The sequence below is a fragment of the Sphaeramia orbicularis genome, chromosome 13, assembly GCF_902148855.1.
Source record: "Sphaeramia orbicularis chromosome 13, fSphaOr1.1, whole genome shotgun sequence".
Classification (NCBI taxonomy): Eukaryota; Metazoa; Chordata; class Actinopteri; order Kurtiformes; family Apogonidae; genus Sphaeramia; species Sphaeramia orbicularis.
The window spans coordinates 31,267,655-31,285,715 of record NC_043969.1 but is presented as its reverse complement, the minus strand read 5'-3'; the positions used below and the strand labels follow the sequence as shown (position 1 = coordinate 31,285,715).

The 18,061-nt window shown below is 37.2% G+C and overlaps 1 protein-coding gene across 2 annotated transcripts in view; it reads left to right on the top strand.

Moving 5' to 3' along the window:
• The first annotated feature begins 9,969 nt into the window (after positions 1 to 9,969).
• Positions 9,970 to 18,061, top strand: part of cadm1b (cell adhesion molecule 1b) — a 150,970-nt gene continuing 142,878 nt past the window's right edge. For both annotated transcript variants that reach the window (XM_030151871.1, XM_030151870.1), the window contains exon 1: positions 9,970 to 10,092. In XM_030151871.1, the coding sequence (XP_030007731.1) occupies positions 10,017 to 10,092 (76 nt within the window). In that variant the 5' untranslated portion in view covers positions 9,970 to 10,016. The remainder of the gene's footprint in view (positions 10,093 to 18,061) is intronic.

The window sequence follows — 18,061 nt, the reverse complement described above, 5'->3', positions numbered from 1 at the left end:
ACCACAGGTTTTGTTTTATTTTTTTGCTCATAATTATGTGCTAAGTTTGCTAATGTACCTTAAATCAACTCAAATCAAATGTGTTTTTAATCATATTCATTAAAGCTAGATTATGAAAGTAGCTCTGAATAGAAATTAATTAAAATGATAAAACAAAATATTAATTCAATTCAATTCAAATTTATTTATAGAGCACATTTCATGCACAAGGCAGACTCAATGCGCTTCACAACAGGTATATAACATATTAAACTGTAGTCCTTTCTGTTTATATCCCACCAATATTTTAGAGCTATTATTCCAGATTTTTGATATTTCCTGAAGAATATCTATGTATATTTAGTTGTGTAATGTCACAATTAAACCATTAGCAAAATCTCTTCAACATTTCTCTCTTCAGATGTCTTTAAAGTGTACACAGCATATTATTTTTTCAGCTGTTTTTATCTGTGTCGATGGTCAGTCATGAATCTTACAAATTCCCAGTCAGTCTGTATGTAACATCTCACGTTTACTAAATTCAGTTGTGAATCACTTTTAACCTCAGAAAAGAAAAATTGTGATACTCTCCGCTAAACCTAAAATGTACACACTGTTGGACTTTGACATTCCTTTTTAGATTATAGAATATTTTAGATAAACACTCATAAAAATATAAATATTGAATAATGGTGTATAATGTCAGAGTCTCATTATGTGCACCTTTTGCTACATTCTATTAAAGCATGACTTTTGTGATAAAAGCAGTGATGTATGTTTCTAGCTGATAAATAGAATAAAATGATCACTGGTGACACACTAAGTGACTGTAAATGAGCTCTATTTATACACAGCTTCAGCCTTCACTTGTTCTGAAAGCTTGACCGGCTCCCTATGCCTAGTTACGGTTGCTAACGTGGGATTGGACAGTAGCTATTTTTTTGGGAGGAGCTTGATGAGGGTCAGTTGAATGTGTTAAATGTATAAATTCAGTATTTTACTGTCTATTGTGGCAAAGAACTGTGTCATAATTTAACTATGTGCTTACGCAATGTTCCAGAATGATCCAACTGGTGCAAAATCAGTACAATTATAAAACCAAAGCAATAGTTCTTCTTACTGTATACTTACATTCACTATCAGAATTATAAGTTATCTGATATTCACCCAAAATGACTGTATTATATAATGCAGAGTGACCTTTGAAGGACACAAAACTTCTTCAAAAAATAGCTATTTGTGAAAATTATGGGGTTTGGGGTTTCTCTTTGTTTTCAAGGTTAACACAACAAGAGCAAATTGTAAGGACCCAAAACTAATAAACAATAAATAATAGTCTGATAGAGGCTTTTGTGTTCACTTTCATTCTTTGGTAAATCTGTCTTTGTTCAGAGTTCAGCATTTTAAAGATAAATGCATCTAGTAGCTAACAACTACAAACTCATGAAGAATAGATTTAGAAAAGGGCTCAAAATGTTAAAAATTAGAAGAGGCTATTGAGTAAGTCTGTCTTTATCCTTTCAGTGTCTACATTCATTAATCAATGATGAAAATGCAGTATCATAGAAATTGCTTGTGCAGTGAAATAAAGGGATGAGTTGTCTTATCTTTTCAGTTGTGGTCTTTAGTGCTTTTGGGACCATGGCTCTCTAACCAAATGGGAAAGAAAATTTCATACGGAAAGACTGAAACCACAAGAATCTGAAAAACAATTAATCTGACTCAACTCTATAAAAGTTTTTTTTTTTTTTTTTTCAGCTATAGCAGAATTACACAGAGAAAGAACCAGAGAGGAGTAAAAACACCCAAACCAATTAAAACTGGCACAAAAAAAAATGCAATTCACACCTGATAAAATCTCATCTGTTTTCATAAAGGCCTTCATAACACAATTTACACTTATTTATTAGAAATAAAACTTTCTGAACACACAGAAATAGTCTGGTGAAATATTTGGGCTGCTGCTTGATGAACTGTTTGTTCACACTTAATGAATGAATAAATGAATGGCTTATTTTTGGTTTGTACAGTAATCACCACACACAGTACAACAACCACAATAAACACAAAAACCAAATAAAAGGAATGGGCCAGAAACAGACGCTTATTTTTTGCCTATCCTTTTCATCTGACACACCACTTACATTAAATTAAATGTGTACATCACTGAGCATTGTCATTATAACAGAAAAATCAATGACAAAACAAAAACACATCTACCATCTCCATTTAGTATTCCTGAATGAGCTTATACTTAAGACATTTTTTAAACTTTGTCAGAGAAGAGAACAGCTTAAATTCATCATCAAGTCCATTCCATAATTTCACACCCACAACCGAAATACATCTAGATTTCACATTTGTCCTCACTTTCATACATTCAAAAGTATAAAGACCTCTTAAATTATAATTACTCTCTTAATTTAAAGAACTCTTGAATGGTATTTGGAACAATATTATTTTTTACTTTATAAATCATCTCTAATATTTTAATATATACAATATCCGGCAATTTTAAGGTATTAGGTTGAATAAATAAATTATTAGTTGCTTCAAAATATCCTACTTTATTAATGATTCTAATAGTTTTTTTTTGGAATTTTACTAATGTATCTATACTAGTTTTTCCTGCATTCCCCCAGATTTCTGCACAATATGTTAAGTAGGGCAATGATTGAAAGAATTAACTGTATAACTGAATCATTAAGCATTATGGTTATTTCTTTATTAGTTTATAATCAATACAGATAAGCCACACAGAAGTGAGAGTTATAAAATTTGTACAGTGAAGGCACCTGTAATTCAGGCGCCATTAAAGCCTGGCTTTGTTATTTACAATTATCATAACAATGAAAATTTCCATCAACAAATAGGCCACGATAAAAACCCACTTACCAGTTTACAGGCCACTAGCTATCTAATTAAAACATCAAATTAAAGCTGGAACAATACCCCATAGCCCCACTATCACAAGTCAAACCACAGCAAAAGTACAACTTAAAAAAACAAGAGAAAGCAGCAGTGTGTGTAAAACTTTGGAGATGATGCCTGTTGCAGATCCTGTCTTGTCAGATATGTTCTCCCCATTTTAGGGTCCTTAAGGATAGATGGTCGCTCACCTTTGTCTTTAATCTTGGCAGAAAAACCTTTTAAAGTGCACTATATGGATCTGAGAGTTCAGCAATTTAACGTAATGTCATCGGGGTCAAACAGTTATTGCTTCACCATCAGTCAAAAAATCGTACAACAACAAGGATAGATACAGTGGTGGATGAGGACTCGCTAATGCACAAATAAACAAAACTCAGATACAGTCACAAAAAGGAAGATTTTAGCCAAATTTTCAAGCAGCACAAATATAACCAAGCGTTTCCTTTTAATGGCCTCATATTTGCTCACCAGGAGGTTTGCTACTGCTTAGAACATTTGTTGTCTAGTAAACTGTTTTTATATAAAATTGGTTGAAAGATATTAACTTTCTCTGTTTTTCAAAACAAAATTATTAAGGCACGATTGGGTGTTTCTAAGCCATATTATTGTCTCTTTGATTTCAGTAATTGAAAAATGAAAATATTTTGATGTGTGAAAGCACATTCTTAGAGACTAATTTGTGTAGCCAATAGGATTACAAATGATTGCTACATGCACCGTCAAGGTTAAAGCTTTTTATTGGATTTTCTGAGGTTTGATTCGAGCTCGGTTGGTCTTTGGTGTGTATTTTACTGTGTAATCATTGGAACTGAGTAGTGTTGCGTTCAGTGACACACTGACAGAGAGACCAGAGGAACATGTTGGCTCAGTGTGTTGAGTGGCAAAAAACAGCATATGCTACTTAATTTAGCTTTAAATTAATAAGAGTGGGAGGAAAAACTAGTCTCAGGGAAGATTTAGATGCTGAACAGCACCTTTGGGACTGTAGGATTTACCTCGGTGTGGCAGCCTGCTGACATGGGCTTAAAACTGTGTAGATCATGATGAGGACAAAAAGTTAGCCCTGTGTCTACAGAAGGCCATATTTATTAGTAAGTAAGTAAGTAAAGTTTATTTATAAAGCGCTTTTCACAGATAAAAAAAAAAATCACCAAGTGCTGAATATAAAATGGGTGCAATAAAACAAATTAAGAATAATTTCATAAAATAAATAAAAAGGATAAATCCATCAACCAAAAGCTTTCCTAAATAACAACATCTTGAGCTGCTTTTTAAAGTGGTCCATCTGTGATTTGTAAGATCTTTCATTAGTTTGCAAACTCCACACAGAAAGGTCCCACCCCCTGTCGACTGGTGTTGGAATCGAACCCAGGACCTTCTTGCTGTGAGGCACGTGTCTGCTTGGGTTCTCTCCGGGTACTCCGGCTTCCTTCCACCATCCAAAAAAACATGCACCAATATGTTAATTGGTTAATCTAAATTGCCCATAGGTGTGAATGTGAGAGTGATTGTTTGTCTCTATATGTCAGCCCTGCGATGAACTGGCAACTTGTCCAGGGTGTACCCCACCTTCGCCCCTATGTAGCTGGGATAGGCTCCAAGCAACCCCCGTGACCCTAGTGAGGATAAAGCAGGTTCAGAAAATGAATGAATGAATGAATTCATTAGTTTGTTGGATTTTTCTGAACATGCAAATATATATATATATATATATATATATATATATATATATATATATACAAAATACACAGTCCAAACATGTGGTGTAATTTCCAGAAAATGATTTCCTCAGGTACCTATTTTGTATATGTTGCTCACGAGATGAGTAATACCGTTAACAGCCGTATTTTTTCATTCCCGATGGGCGTGACGTCAGCATTTGGAATAACCCCTTAATGTCAGACATTGAGTCGAATCTCTTGTATAGAGTCATGTTTGACTCGTAACTTTAGGTGTGGTCAATAGCAGATAGAAAGGCAGCAAATTTGCTGCCTTTTCTTTAAAGAAAATGCCAAAATGTTTTTACCAGCTCAAAATGCCGCGACTTACGATACAACAGAAAGAACGTGCCATTGGCATGTTACTCGTAGGTCTGAGCCATGGTGAAGTTGCTCTCCATCTGCACTGTCATTGCAGTACAATCAGTCGTCTCAGTGATTGGATCCTTCAGGACAGGATCACGAGACTTATTGTAACGTAACTTGTGTTTTTCCAACCTTCTACTGGTGAAAATGTACTGGAATTGCAGTCTAACCTGTGACTTCCCACCCGTGAACTCGTACTAGATCGATGTACTCCCAGTTCCTAGCTCTGACATCACGTAGTCCATGAAACAACAATGGCGGCACACATGGATGCAGTGTTTATGCCAAATTGTTTATTTAAACAAGACATTACTCTAATGTAATTTACCTTCAAATGTTTTGCATAATCAGCAGCTACTCTAGCTGTAGAATAAGAATAAATTAATACCAAATATGTATCCAAATATACAAATAACATAACATAAAAGGTATAACAGCTTCTCTTGCCTTATATATCGTTTTTACTCCTCTATTTCCCTCAAATAAGCAAGAAGCAAATACCTCTGGGATAGAAATAATTGTAAATGAACATAAACTCCATATGGTCCGCCTTGCTGGTTTGTTTACATTTAACTACCACAATTCCTTGGCAGGCAGTTTGGCATGACTTGCCTACAACGCTACAAAGTCATGAGTCGTGGTTTGAAGTCGTGACTTACGGGCTCAAAAACCTGCCTGGAACGCAGCATTAGTTCTATGCATCGTTGCTGCCCTGCTTCTTTGGAAGCCAGAGGTGGACACACCCGATATTGAATGATGACACTTTCAGTTTCTGAGCAGAATAAACATGTTAAGTTGATCACAATTTGTTCACAATTCATTCTCTAATGACCAGTGTTTTTAATATGAAGGTAACCCCAAACCAATTAATTTAATATATCTCCAAATATACATATTATTCTGACCCGTGTGTTTTTAATGGTGCTAAGTATACTTATTGCACATTCAAAATGAAACTGAAATTACTATAAATTTGACAAAATGATCTGTAGCATTATCTTGAAACTGCCTTAGTCTGTAAGAAAGGATGATGTTGTATAGTATATAGTATGTTGTGGTGCTATGAAGTAAATCTTTTCAACCCCCCCCCCGGGCATGGTTCTGCTGCAGGATTTAATGGTTTTGTCTAAAAATGGTTCTATACATTTATGACATCAGATCTAATACACTGATTTTGCCTGTGAATCTAATGAGCAGAATTACAGACATGGTGTTCTTTATTAACAGCAGGTAGCACCAGCCATTTGGCTCCCTGCAGAAATAGTCAAGGACAGTTTGATGCTAATGGTCCAGGTCTTGCATTATGCTGTTCAGTCTACTGTATGTATTTTCAGCCCAGCACTCCAGCTGTGCTAGCAGTTCCAGTAAAGCAAGGCTTGCAATACATCACTGGATGCTATGGCACATTGCTTTGTTCTATACATTTTAAATTCCTTTATATTTGACATAGATACTCTGTACATTTTTTTCTATACCTGTGTTTATAATTGTTTCTTTCACATTATATCATATTCCCAGTTTCTGTAATCATAAGGCTGTTTCTATTACATAAGATAACACTTCACTGGTTAATATACATTTACAGTTAAAATACAACCTTGAAAATCTGGACGCGTATTTCATAGAATACACTGCTCTATAAGCTATGTAATCTAAACAGCATATACTTTATGTGACCCCTTGCAGCAAGTAAAAAGGTGAAAGTGGGTCAAAACTATTCTTTCAAGCTCTAAAAAGGTTGAAGTGACCAAAATAAGAGCAGGGTGCAAAGTGCCTGAGTCCTTCAGAGCTAAGACTAATATAAATGGCTGGACTGAAACAATATTTCTCTTTCACACACACACACACACACACACACACACACACACACACATATATATATATATATATATATATATATATATATATATATATACACAGAGAGAGAGAGAGAGACAAGAAAGAACCATCCTCAAGCCATTGTGACATATACTTCTCCCTGGCAAATTTATTGCCATTAAGTCTCTGTAAGATACCATGTGACTTATGATTTATTACAATCACCTGCTGTATATCTGTGGAGTTGGCTGGATGCAAAACTGCCTGTGCATGCAGAGGCTGATAAAGGGTGCAGCATCTTAATAGTCAGACTATTAAGTATTTACATGTTTTATGTTGGGAGAAAAGTTGAGAATAATGGAGATCATTATGATATATCATTAACACATTTATCAAGAGATGAAAACAACACGGGATCCTATCACTTCCAATGCCTAAAGTATGTGCAGGTGTGTTTGTTGGATGTATATTATTTCCTAAATCAGAGAGAAATCTGAAAAAAACCCAAATGCCCTGTTGGCTTTTAACGTCGTATTTACATCACTGGAAATACCAAAATAGAAGAAATGCAATTACCTTTGACTTTCACCTTGCAAAAAATAGCATTAATGTGATTTACGCATGAGACCTACATGTGTGCAAGTCTGACAAAAAAAGAGCAAGAAACCAATTGAGTGCACATGTTACTTCCCTCGAAGGCATAAAGAATTGATGACCTGTGGTGATATATTTGGAATATAATTTCCTGTAATAATTTGCTATGGTGGGAAAGAGATAGAAATTTGTGCTAATACTATCCTGCTTTATATGCTGTTTTGGTGAAATAAGATAAAGAAATAGTGAGAGGGTCTTTGCTTGGCAGAGCAGAGGACACACATATTCCCATGTACATGATTCCAGTCTATTATTCATTATTCGATCTTGCGCTGCTATGGTACATATCGTTCACATGGTGAGTCAATGTACATATTATTTGAGAAAATTAAATGCTACATACCTCCGCCTGTTCACTTATGTGGTCTGAGCATGAGAAAATCTGCATTTTATTTCAATAAGGCCTGTTCTTGCTCAGCCATTGGGGGTCACTTACAAGGGTCTGATTCAATTATTCTTTCTTTCACCACAGCAGGAAAACATTTTCATGGTGAATGGTTTGCCTAAATAGATTACCATCTCAAATAATTCAATTTCCGTTAATTTGATTGATTTCATACCAAGGGGAAAAGAAATCTTAATTTAAACCCATTGCATTTCTAATCAAACATTAACAGAGAAAGAGGCCTGGGCGAAAATCTTTTATTACCAGTTTCCCCACTAATTTAAATAGAAAATGCTGACGGCTGCCCTATTAAATGGCACCACTGGCATTCAATGTGTGACTAGCTCATATGCACAATCTCAAGAAGAAAAAAAAAATAGAACCATTCGGAAGTGGCATGACTGTTCTTTAAATAAAAACATGCATAGATTGATTATGCACATAAACTACTCTCTGCATCCATACCCATAGAGACAATCTATGGCCATTACTACAGAGGATCCAAATGAAGCAATTCAGTCATCTGATCTGCTCCCATCCATTATTCATCCTGCTCGGGAGACAGAGATGCTGGGCTTCTCTTCTCAGAGAGACCTAGGAACCCCATCTATTCTCATGAGCAAAGGAAATGCCATGCAGTAGTGGAGTGAATCACCGACACAGCAAAAGAGTGAGAGAGACAAGAGAGTGAAAACAAAAGCTGGGGTATTATGAGTGCACGAGAACGGAAATGAACCGTCAGATGCGCTCTGCCTCAAATTATTATTAAAAAAAAACTGGAAAAAAAAGTGAAAAACAAGGTGTGAAAATACAACTTATTAGGAATTTCTCCACCAGGTGCATGTTGCAGGCTGATGGCCACCAATGCTATGCTGTCAGAAAATAAAGCAGCCTGGCTGGGCAGTGAGGAGAAAACACCTTGTGGAGACATTGCATGAGTGGCAGGCAGAACTGGCAAGCTGCCACAGATAATAACATCTGAAATAAATTTGATGTGTGGAATTCAATCTGTAGTGATAGGAACGGCTGCAGCATTAGAGTGAACTTCTAAATGCTATCTACTCATCCATGGAATGAGGACTGACATGCAGTCTCAGAGAATAGATTGTGCAATTAGCAGCCTTTGTGCTGTTTTGACACAATGAAAAAGGGAAATGAGAGTCGGTGTCGTCATGCATGGTTCTCACTAACTCTGTGATTCCCATAAGATATTCCAAATCTACTATGTTTCAGGTGAGAAATATTTTGGTGAGGGGAAACCTGATGTAAAAGACATGGAAGAGATGGGGGAAGGAGTGTTAATAATTTGCAGTATCATTCCAACCCTACATGAGAAACGCTTGAGTCATTTGGATCATGCCACCTCTTCAACAATAGATATATGTTAGGTAATGTAATACTCTATTAAAAGACAAGGGGGCGCTCTTTGAGTAGACATTAAACGCCACGGTTTGTAAATGGGAGTTTTTTTTTTGTTTTTTTTCCTTGCAGATTTATTTCCCCTTAACAAATTTCAACTTTGTTATGTGACTGACAACCAGCAGATATTTCTATTATTCCAGCTTCCGCTTTACATTCGTGTTTTTTTTTTTTTTTGTCACAATCCTTAAATACACGTGCAAAATTGGACCTATTTTCTGTTTTCCTACTGTACAATAAACCCAAACTAACATCTCCAAACCTCTTATTTCTTACCTCAGCTGTAAAACAAAGCAGCAGTTTGATGCGTAGAGTACAGCTCTTGGTCGCACCCCCTCATGAACTAACAGACTATAACCATAAAAGAAAATGACTATAATATTCCTATAAAGTGTCTGTGGTTCACGGTGGTGGGTTTATGGTTACCTCACCGCACTCCATGGTATTTTACGCTTCCCATGGTATTCCCTGTAATATTCCCTCAACATCCCTTCTGGGATTTTACTGTCTTTGGTGTTCAGGATTACGCACAGACTCAGTTTGGACGTTTTGAGAATTCTCCTAAGGTATTACTATAGTGTTTCCATATAATTTTATAGGCCTAGATGTCATTGCAACATAATGCAGCCCAGTATGATAGTAGGCTCCCTGCTTGAGCCCTCCCTCCGCCTCTCATGTGTCTACATTTTCATCCCATGGCCGTCTCTAGGTGATTTAGCGCCGCCAGTCTCAAGCAGGTGTCCAACATGGCGATCACGGGAAGCGGATCTCTCGCTATTTCTCTCTCGGTTTTCGTGATTTCAGCGGCGTTTCTTCCGAAAGGTAAGTTTGTTTTAATGTCTCGTGTTTCTGTGATGCAGAATAACACCCGTTCAAAGCTAAAAGCCCGGGGAGTACAAGGGAGAAGTTGTGGTGCGTTTGCGCGCTAGATGCGCACAAGCTTCCCTTCCAAATCTCAGCATCACTTTCCATAGCTCTGGATCTACTGGCGCTTCGTATCGACTCTAAAACACATCCACGTCGATGATTGGGATAGTTAGAATGGTTATTTTTGAATTCTAACGCTTTCTGAAAGGGTGTTGTCTTGAGTTTTGCTGCAATACTTTACAAAATAGTGGTGTAAAAAAGTAATCTAAGTGCACGGAAGGCGAAAAAGTACCGACATTGATAATCGAGTGAAATGGTTTATACAGTATTAAGACCTTGAGCAAGTTGGAGGCAGTGGAATTAAAAAAAAAAAAAAAAAAAAAAGGTGGATGTTTTCTACCAAAGGAGAGCAATTTTCTGCTCGTAAAAAAACGCGGCTTAAACATCCATACCGCATAAAAGCTCCACAGTCCGAACTCCATCCACTGCCTCCAAATCTGCGCTTCAGGTGCGCTTTAGTGGAAAACACGCATTGCAGCTCTGGTCTCGTACAGAGTCCTTCGGCCGCACAACTGCAGCCTGTGATGCCAGTGTGTGTTCAGTCCGCAGTCTTCACTTCTCCTCCTGACACTGAGGCTGGAGATGTGAATCTGGAATATCGCTGTCGGCTTTACATCGTACAACTGCATGAACCAGGGGTGCCTCAATCTGCACTAAACCAATGCAGTCCCCCTCCGATTAATTCTCCTGTTATTCCACCGCGGTTGCATCAGCATTGCATGCACCACTATGTGTTTTTTTTCCCTGGAAAACGAACCCGCTGACAATATTGACGCATGTAAAGCGGTTAAAATGTCAGCTTGCAGCCGCTTTAAATCCCTCCCCGTGACAGGATAGACATGTTGCGTTGTCAATCTCTGGGGTTGTTAAAATGGCAAGCAACAGTTGTGATGACAGGTTTATACTTAAAGGTTACTTCTGAGTGCTTTAATTTCTGTTCCATCCACTGGTGGAAGCTTACCCATACATTACCCATCAACAGGTCTGCAGAAACTACAGCAAAGCCTGTATGCCTGTGTATGTGTGTGTGTGTGCGTGTGTGTGTGTGTGTGTGTGTGTGTGTATTGAGATTGGCAACCTGTTCCCAAAATGAGGTTAGTAGTTAAATAGAATTTTTAGACAGTGTGGTTGTTTTTTTGTTTTTTTGTTTTTTTTTTTTTTTTACAGCTCACTGCTTACGAGGCTTTCAATTCACATTTGTTGAATTTATTATAGTCTGTGTTGAATAGCAGTTGAATGACATTTACAGCATTGTCTAGCGTCTCCTTGTCACATTAATTTAATTAACCTCTCAGTCAAATAAAATAATGCATCATGAATGCGCAATAACCTCCAGCTCAACGCACCAAAAGCTTTGCAGCGTTCCGAACTGGAGGCAGTCTTTTGCTTCAGGTGAAGTCAGAAATGGTATGATCTGACCTGATGTTTTTCATTTGTTTGATTGTCTTTGTGCCAGCTGCTGGAAGCTGGAAGCTGAAAGCGCCCAGGCTCGTGCTTTTGTGAAATGCTGACTGTCCTCTTTTTGACACCCTCCAATTTTTCTTTGTTAATAATCCAAAATCTGTGGATTTAAACTTTGCTTGTAGCCAAAGAACAATCCAGCTACTGCATCTGGAGGATTCTGGACACAATAGGAATTCAGATCCTGCTGACCAAGGGAAGAAGGGTAATTACTGAAAGACAGAAGGAGAGGAAGACAAGTAATCCTTGACATCATTAAAGAAAGTTTGTTACTGCTTAACTGAAGAACTGCAGCGGCTGAGGATCCTGTTATGAAATAAGACTGCGTTTTAACAAAGAATCTGTTTAGCAGTATTTCTCTTCCGTATCTCCAGGGGCTCGGCCTGTTGTAGCATATCAGATGGTCATATTACAGAAGGTTGCATAATGCTGGGCCTACTTATTGCCGGTTTAAAATCATTCATCATCACAGACTGATGGTGAAGTGGATCAATATGAGCTGTCATGAAGCCTCAAGGAGCCACTGAAGGACAGGATCTGAGAGAAACTAAAGGAAACATACAGTTGTTGCAGCACTCTTGGTTGCCAGTTGGCATGTGACTCAGTTACTGATTGAAGATGTCCGTCTTTAGCTGCTTATGGACAGGCTTTGCTTTGAAACCGATACTGCCTCGCTCTACTCGCTGCTCCGTCCTCGATTTCTACGTCTGTGTGTGTTAGAGGGTGTTACTTTTTCCATTTCCTAAACTGACACAGAAGTGTTGATGTTTCTGTGATTTTTCTAAGTCCTCTATCAAACTGAGGGCTATAGGAAGTACATCATCATTATTATTATTACACTGTATGCAAGAAAAATGTGCCAAAGGGAGAGCATAACTACATGTATCCGCAGCCAATGGAAATGACCGTCTCTTTTTTTGTGCAGAACTCTACTTACAGTACCATGTCTCAGGATGAATTTAATACCATACTTAATGGCCCATTGATATGTGCCCGCTTGTGAAGTATTTCATCGACTGTACATTGAGATCACCACAGTACATCATTTGTAACAATAATATACTCTTCTATTTAAAGAAATTGAATTTATTGCTCATTAAATTTACATTACACTGTGCTTAATAAGCCTCACTCTAATTGCTAGATAATGCATGGCACTACTTTATGTGGTGGCAGCTAATCTTACTGTTAAAGGGAGGGGCTGCAGGAGAATTGGCAGCTAATGCTTGTTGAATTTAGGCACCAGTAGCAAAAGTAAGTCACATGGGTGAGGTTGTTATAATTAAACTCTTCGCCTCAAACCTTCTGACCTGCCACATGTGTTTTATATTTTACTTCTGCTGCCGTGCATTTGTGTCAAGGTACTGGTTTTCATCTGTAAATTGAATATGTTTAAAGCACCACTACCTTACATGAGTATTTCAGTGTGTGAATGTGTCCATGATCAAACTTCTCTCTCTTTGAGATAGCTTATAAAATAGATGTTAGTGTAGTGGGTCCTTGCAGCTCAAGCTGAATATGAGATTTCACTTAGGTATTTGTCCTTTAAAGTCAGAGGTTGTAGGAAGTCAGCCAGCTTACATAAAAAAGAAGCTGGAGGTCTGCATTTTACATTTTATTTATCCTTGCCTTTTATTCTTTTCAGTTTATGAAAGACTCCAATCTGTCCTTACAGCATCACCTCAGGTACAGGGTGCAAGAGTTTTGTCCACACACTTTATAGTCAAGACTTCAAATAACTTCGGTACCTGGTTGTTTTGTCAAGGTCACAGTGAGTGCCGCTGTAAACATCCAATGACTTTTTTCAGGTTGAAAATATGAAAAATTCCTCAGGACATTCATTCCGTGGACTGCACTGCAGTGTCAAACTGAATGACAAACTGATCAAAAATGTGTCTGTCTGTGTTGAAATGTAGTAAACAGTCAATTAGGAGAAACAGACAGATGACAGGCCCTTTCATGATTGTGGGGACAGAAGCTTCCATTCATGACTGTGCTGTGGTAATGAGGAGGAGAGCTGATGTCTCCGCTTATGAATATGACATTGTTCTCTCTGTTCCCTGGATCTGAGAGACCTCACTCTATTGGCTGTGATGCTTAGACGGTGACAATCAGGTCCACAATGAAAAAAAATGGAAATGCAATGTTTTTGTTTTGAAAGGGGCATAGAGTGCACATTAGTATGGGTGATGGAGCAATTACAAGCTACCATTAATGCTCTGTAGCAGTCGTAGCACAGTATTTCCTAAATGAAGAACTCCACTGGGCAGATTTCCTGCATAACCTGCACTCTACCGATTTTCAGCATTTTATTTATTTTTTAATTTATAAAAAAATGAAATCCAGCCTATTTATTCGAAGCTACAAAATGAAATCACCTCCTTTTCTATGTTCCCCGCTGCGATTATTTCTTTGACCGCTCATTTTGTCATTTCATATTACATTACAGGCACCAATAACTCTCTTTTTTTCACAAGCACTGGGTAAGACTCAATTCTGAAATGTGTAAACATTCTCTAAACCTCAGTATACGATATTGCTGAATAATTTAAAAATGTTGTAGAAAGACTAGAGGAAAATCAAACAGCTAAATGCTGAATTTACAATATGGTGTTTCTGCCACTACAATCTGCTGTTCCTGCTGCAAGATGATTTCACTGAAGCTTTTTTCATAAATATTTAATAAGACACTTATTAAAGTTCACAGATAAAGAAAAAAAACTTCTATTTTTTGCACATCAAAGTTAATAATTCATGTTTTCTTATAACTACAATGTGTCAAGTCACAATGTCTCACATGAAAGCTTCTGCAGAAAAGATTTATCACAGACCCCAAAACGTGGCTAAATTGCAGAGCAACAATTATTAATTGATTAGACATTTAGACAGAAAAGGAAACAAACAACAGCTCTAATAATTTACTCTTTGTTTGTTGTTTAGATTTTATTTTTTTCTGGCCAGAAAGCTTGATTTCTGTAGGATCCAGCTTCTCAAACACATTGTTTTTTTGTTTTTTGTTTTTTAAATCTAAAACATTTAATGCAGTAAACAAGAAAAAAGCAAACCCTGTAAGGACATCAGATTCTGTTGACCTTAATGTGAGATTGTGTTGGCTTAGACTTAGAATTTAACCTAAAAGACACATTGTAGGAATAAATTGTTTGTACATAACATGGATCACATTCTTGATCAGATTTTAATCAAATTAAGTTCATTCCTTCATCATTTTACATTTCAGTTTGCCTCATGGGGCTGCGCTGAGCCCAGAAACAGCTTTTCACTTGTTGGATTTGGGGAGGCATCTCACATCATCAAAAATTAAGCTGATCAGCCCAAAGGGACTCTCTGTATAAATTGTTCACTCATCCATGTGCCATATGCAATATCTCCAACCCAAATGATCTGATTCTTACAAATATTTGATAATACATCTCATCAGGACACCCTGGCATTAGAAATGATTCTGTTTGACCTAAAAGGGGATTGTAGAAAACAAGCAGAGCATATTTGGTGGGGGTTTGTTGGCATGGCAAAGACTTTAGTAATCATAGTAAAAATGATTAGTAATTAATACTGTAGGTCTGGGCGATACAGTAAAAAGTGTTAGCTTAATATAACATTTTTATATGTGATAGTTATCAGAGCAAATGTCACATCATTATTTCTTTTAATTTTTGAGTTCTGAGTGAATATTAATGAAAGCAGGCATTTATTTGTGGTTTTATTTTATTGTAAAAGCTGTAACTGAATAAAAACAGCATAAAATCTATGATGGAAAGTTATGTAAAAGACACAAGATGTATCCGACAAAAAACACTCCCACAGTCCCTGATTTGTGTTTTTTATTCTTTTCACTTATTTCGATTAATCCACAACTGTTTTTGTGCTGCATTCCAAATGAATTTCACCCTATATTTAACCATTCCTAAGTGGTTTACCACCATTTATTAAAATATTGTCCTCTGTATTTTGTATTGTTTTTCAGTGAAATGCATCTCCTGAGGCATCTAGATCCACTGTCAAACTACATGGGTTTTACTGGTGAATCAATGTTAGAGAACATGAACGTGTTTCCACGGTTACTACGGAGCTGCTGAGCATCCAAATGGAACATATCTAATCACAAAGAAAAGCTGAGAAACTGCATTTTAGCTTGATTATTTACAAGTATTGATAGGATTAATGATTCATAAGTTATTTGAACATTCTAGATCAGTACATGCTTTTGGTCACTGGCTGCTGTTTAGGTCTTTGAGGATTAAATATCATGAAAGCAGTTGTCATTCAACAACATGAAAATAATTTGCTCTTTTATATGGTCAGAACATGACAAATATTTATCAAGGATTTATTATTCATTCATTTATCATAATGTTTGGTTAACATTAAAATATATTAGAGGTAAAATTAAGCAAAACACTGAAACATTTATAATTAACTGAAAATGAAACCCTGAAGAGAAAACAAAACTAGCTTATGATGATGATAATTCTAATTGTACTATCCGGTTCTTATCTGAAATTCAGCGAAAAGAGAACCTGCAGAGATGTTGACAGTAAGACTTCACAAAGACTAAATAAGTGTTGATCAATGTGGAGGAGACAGGCCTCTTCCTGTGAGAGAAGCCAGAATCTCTAATCAATAAATTCAGTTATTGAGCACCCACTAATCCATCTCTTGCATTAGAGTGGAAAAAAAAAAGTTCAGGTACTCACATCAGTAACTTCACAGTGTTTGGCTTTACATTGACTTTTCTTTTGGATTTTTTTTTTTAACCCAAAAAAACACATCTGACCCTTGCTCCGCTCCAAACCAGTCAGCTGTTTACTCAAGCAGAAAAAATCTTCCAGGGGGCAAAAGTCTTCTATTATCAACAAACCAGACAATTATATCCCATGGTTTCATCCTTTTTGTCAGTTGGCCACTGGTTAGCTGGTGTCACTGGTGGTTACCATGGAAACACAGGCTTAAGCTCTAAAGTACTATGGGCAAAGGTATTCTAATTAAAGATGAAAGATGGCAATTTCTAGGTGTAAACATGTCATGGCCTTGGGATCTGTGAAGGGAGACCAAAGGCTGTAGTGCCTGAATGGGGTCATGTGGGAGAAATGGCTCCTATTTTGCTAAAATAGTTGGTTCTTCAACAATCAGACAACCTGTGATGATTTTTTTTAACATGTTATCTATGGACTAGTAGATTACAATGCCACCTGATTAAGTGTAGAAAGCAACAAAATAGTTGTTTTATGAGACAGGTGACAGATTTACAGCAGCTCATACATCCTTCATGTAGACGAAAACCAATGTTAGAAATAACCAGACTTGCCAAACATGTCACTAATCTCTACAACCATGACTGCGAAATCCACTCTGCTGTTGTATCATTAGTAGAAGATTGGGTAATGTCTGAGAATGGATTCCACTGGCTCACGTTGACACATGTGACCAACGCTCAGGCTAATTAGTGTCAGGTTAGCCATTCTGCTTTCATCTATGGTGAAATGGCTGAAATAGGAATCTGTCATCATCATTTAGATTCACTGTGAACCTGGACTCGTTGGAGTGTCTTCATGTTCCAAAAAGCTCTGGAAGCTCCCTTAGTTATATTCAACTCTCTCTTATATTACTAAATCTCCCCTTTTTTCTGGAAGTAATTCACATCTCTTTATTTTATTTGGGTCCCATGAAATGTTCTGTCGGTCCATTTCAATATTTTTTCTCCATTATAAAGATCTGAGGTCAAATACAGGCCAGGATGTCTGCCTAACAGGCTATGATTGACAGGTTGGTATGAAACCTTGCTCGTCTGCCAAGTCAGACTACATTGGGAGCTTCTTTATATTTAATAAAACATACTTTTTCCTGATAGACACCTCGACTGTAGTTGTGGCCAATAGGTTACACTAACAACATTGGAAAATAACCTTTAGGGCAGCACGGTGGTTCAGTGGTAAGCCCCTTTACCTCGCGGCAAGAGCGTTATAAGTTTGATTCCCAGTTGTACTGTGGATTTTCTTTGTGGAATTTACATTTTTCTCTGTGTGCTGTGTGGATTTCCTCCAGGTCCTTCAGTTTCCTCCCACTATTAAAACATGTATGCTAGGTTAATTCTCCTGTCAGTGCTGGCAAAGTTCTGGAGCTGCTCTTTGATGGGTTAAATACAGAGGTTGAATTTCCCTATGGGGACAGTAAAAATTAACCTTTCGCTCACTTTTACTTTACAGTTTAGTGTTTTACAGGCAGTAAAGACACGTTTCCACTAAAGAAGTTCCTGGTAAAATAAATGAGGGGGTAACTTTACAGGGACATCCTCTCACTCTGCCCTCTCAGTCTCTAGTGCAGTGAGACCATGGAGATTGTACCCCGGGGTCGGTTCTTGCTGTGGAGACGAGCACCAGTGGCT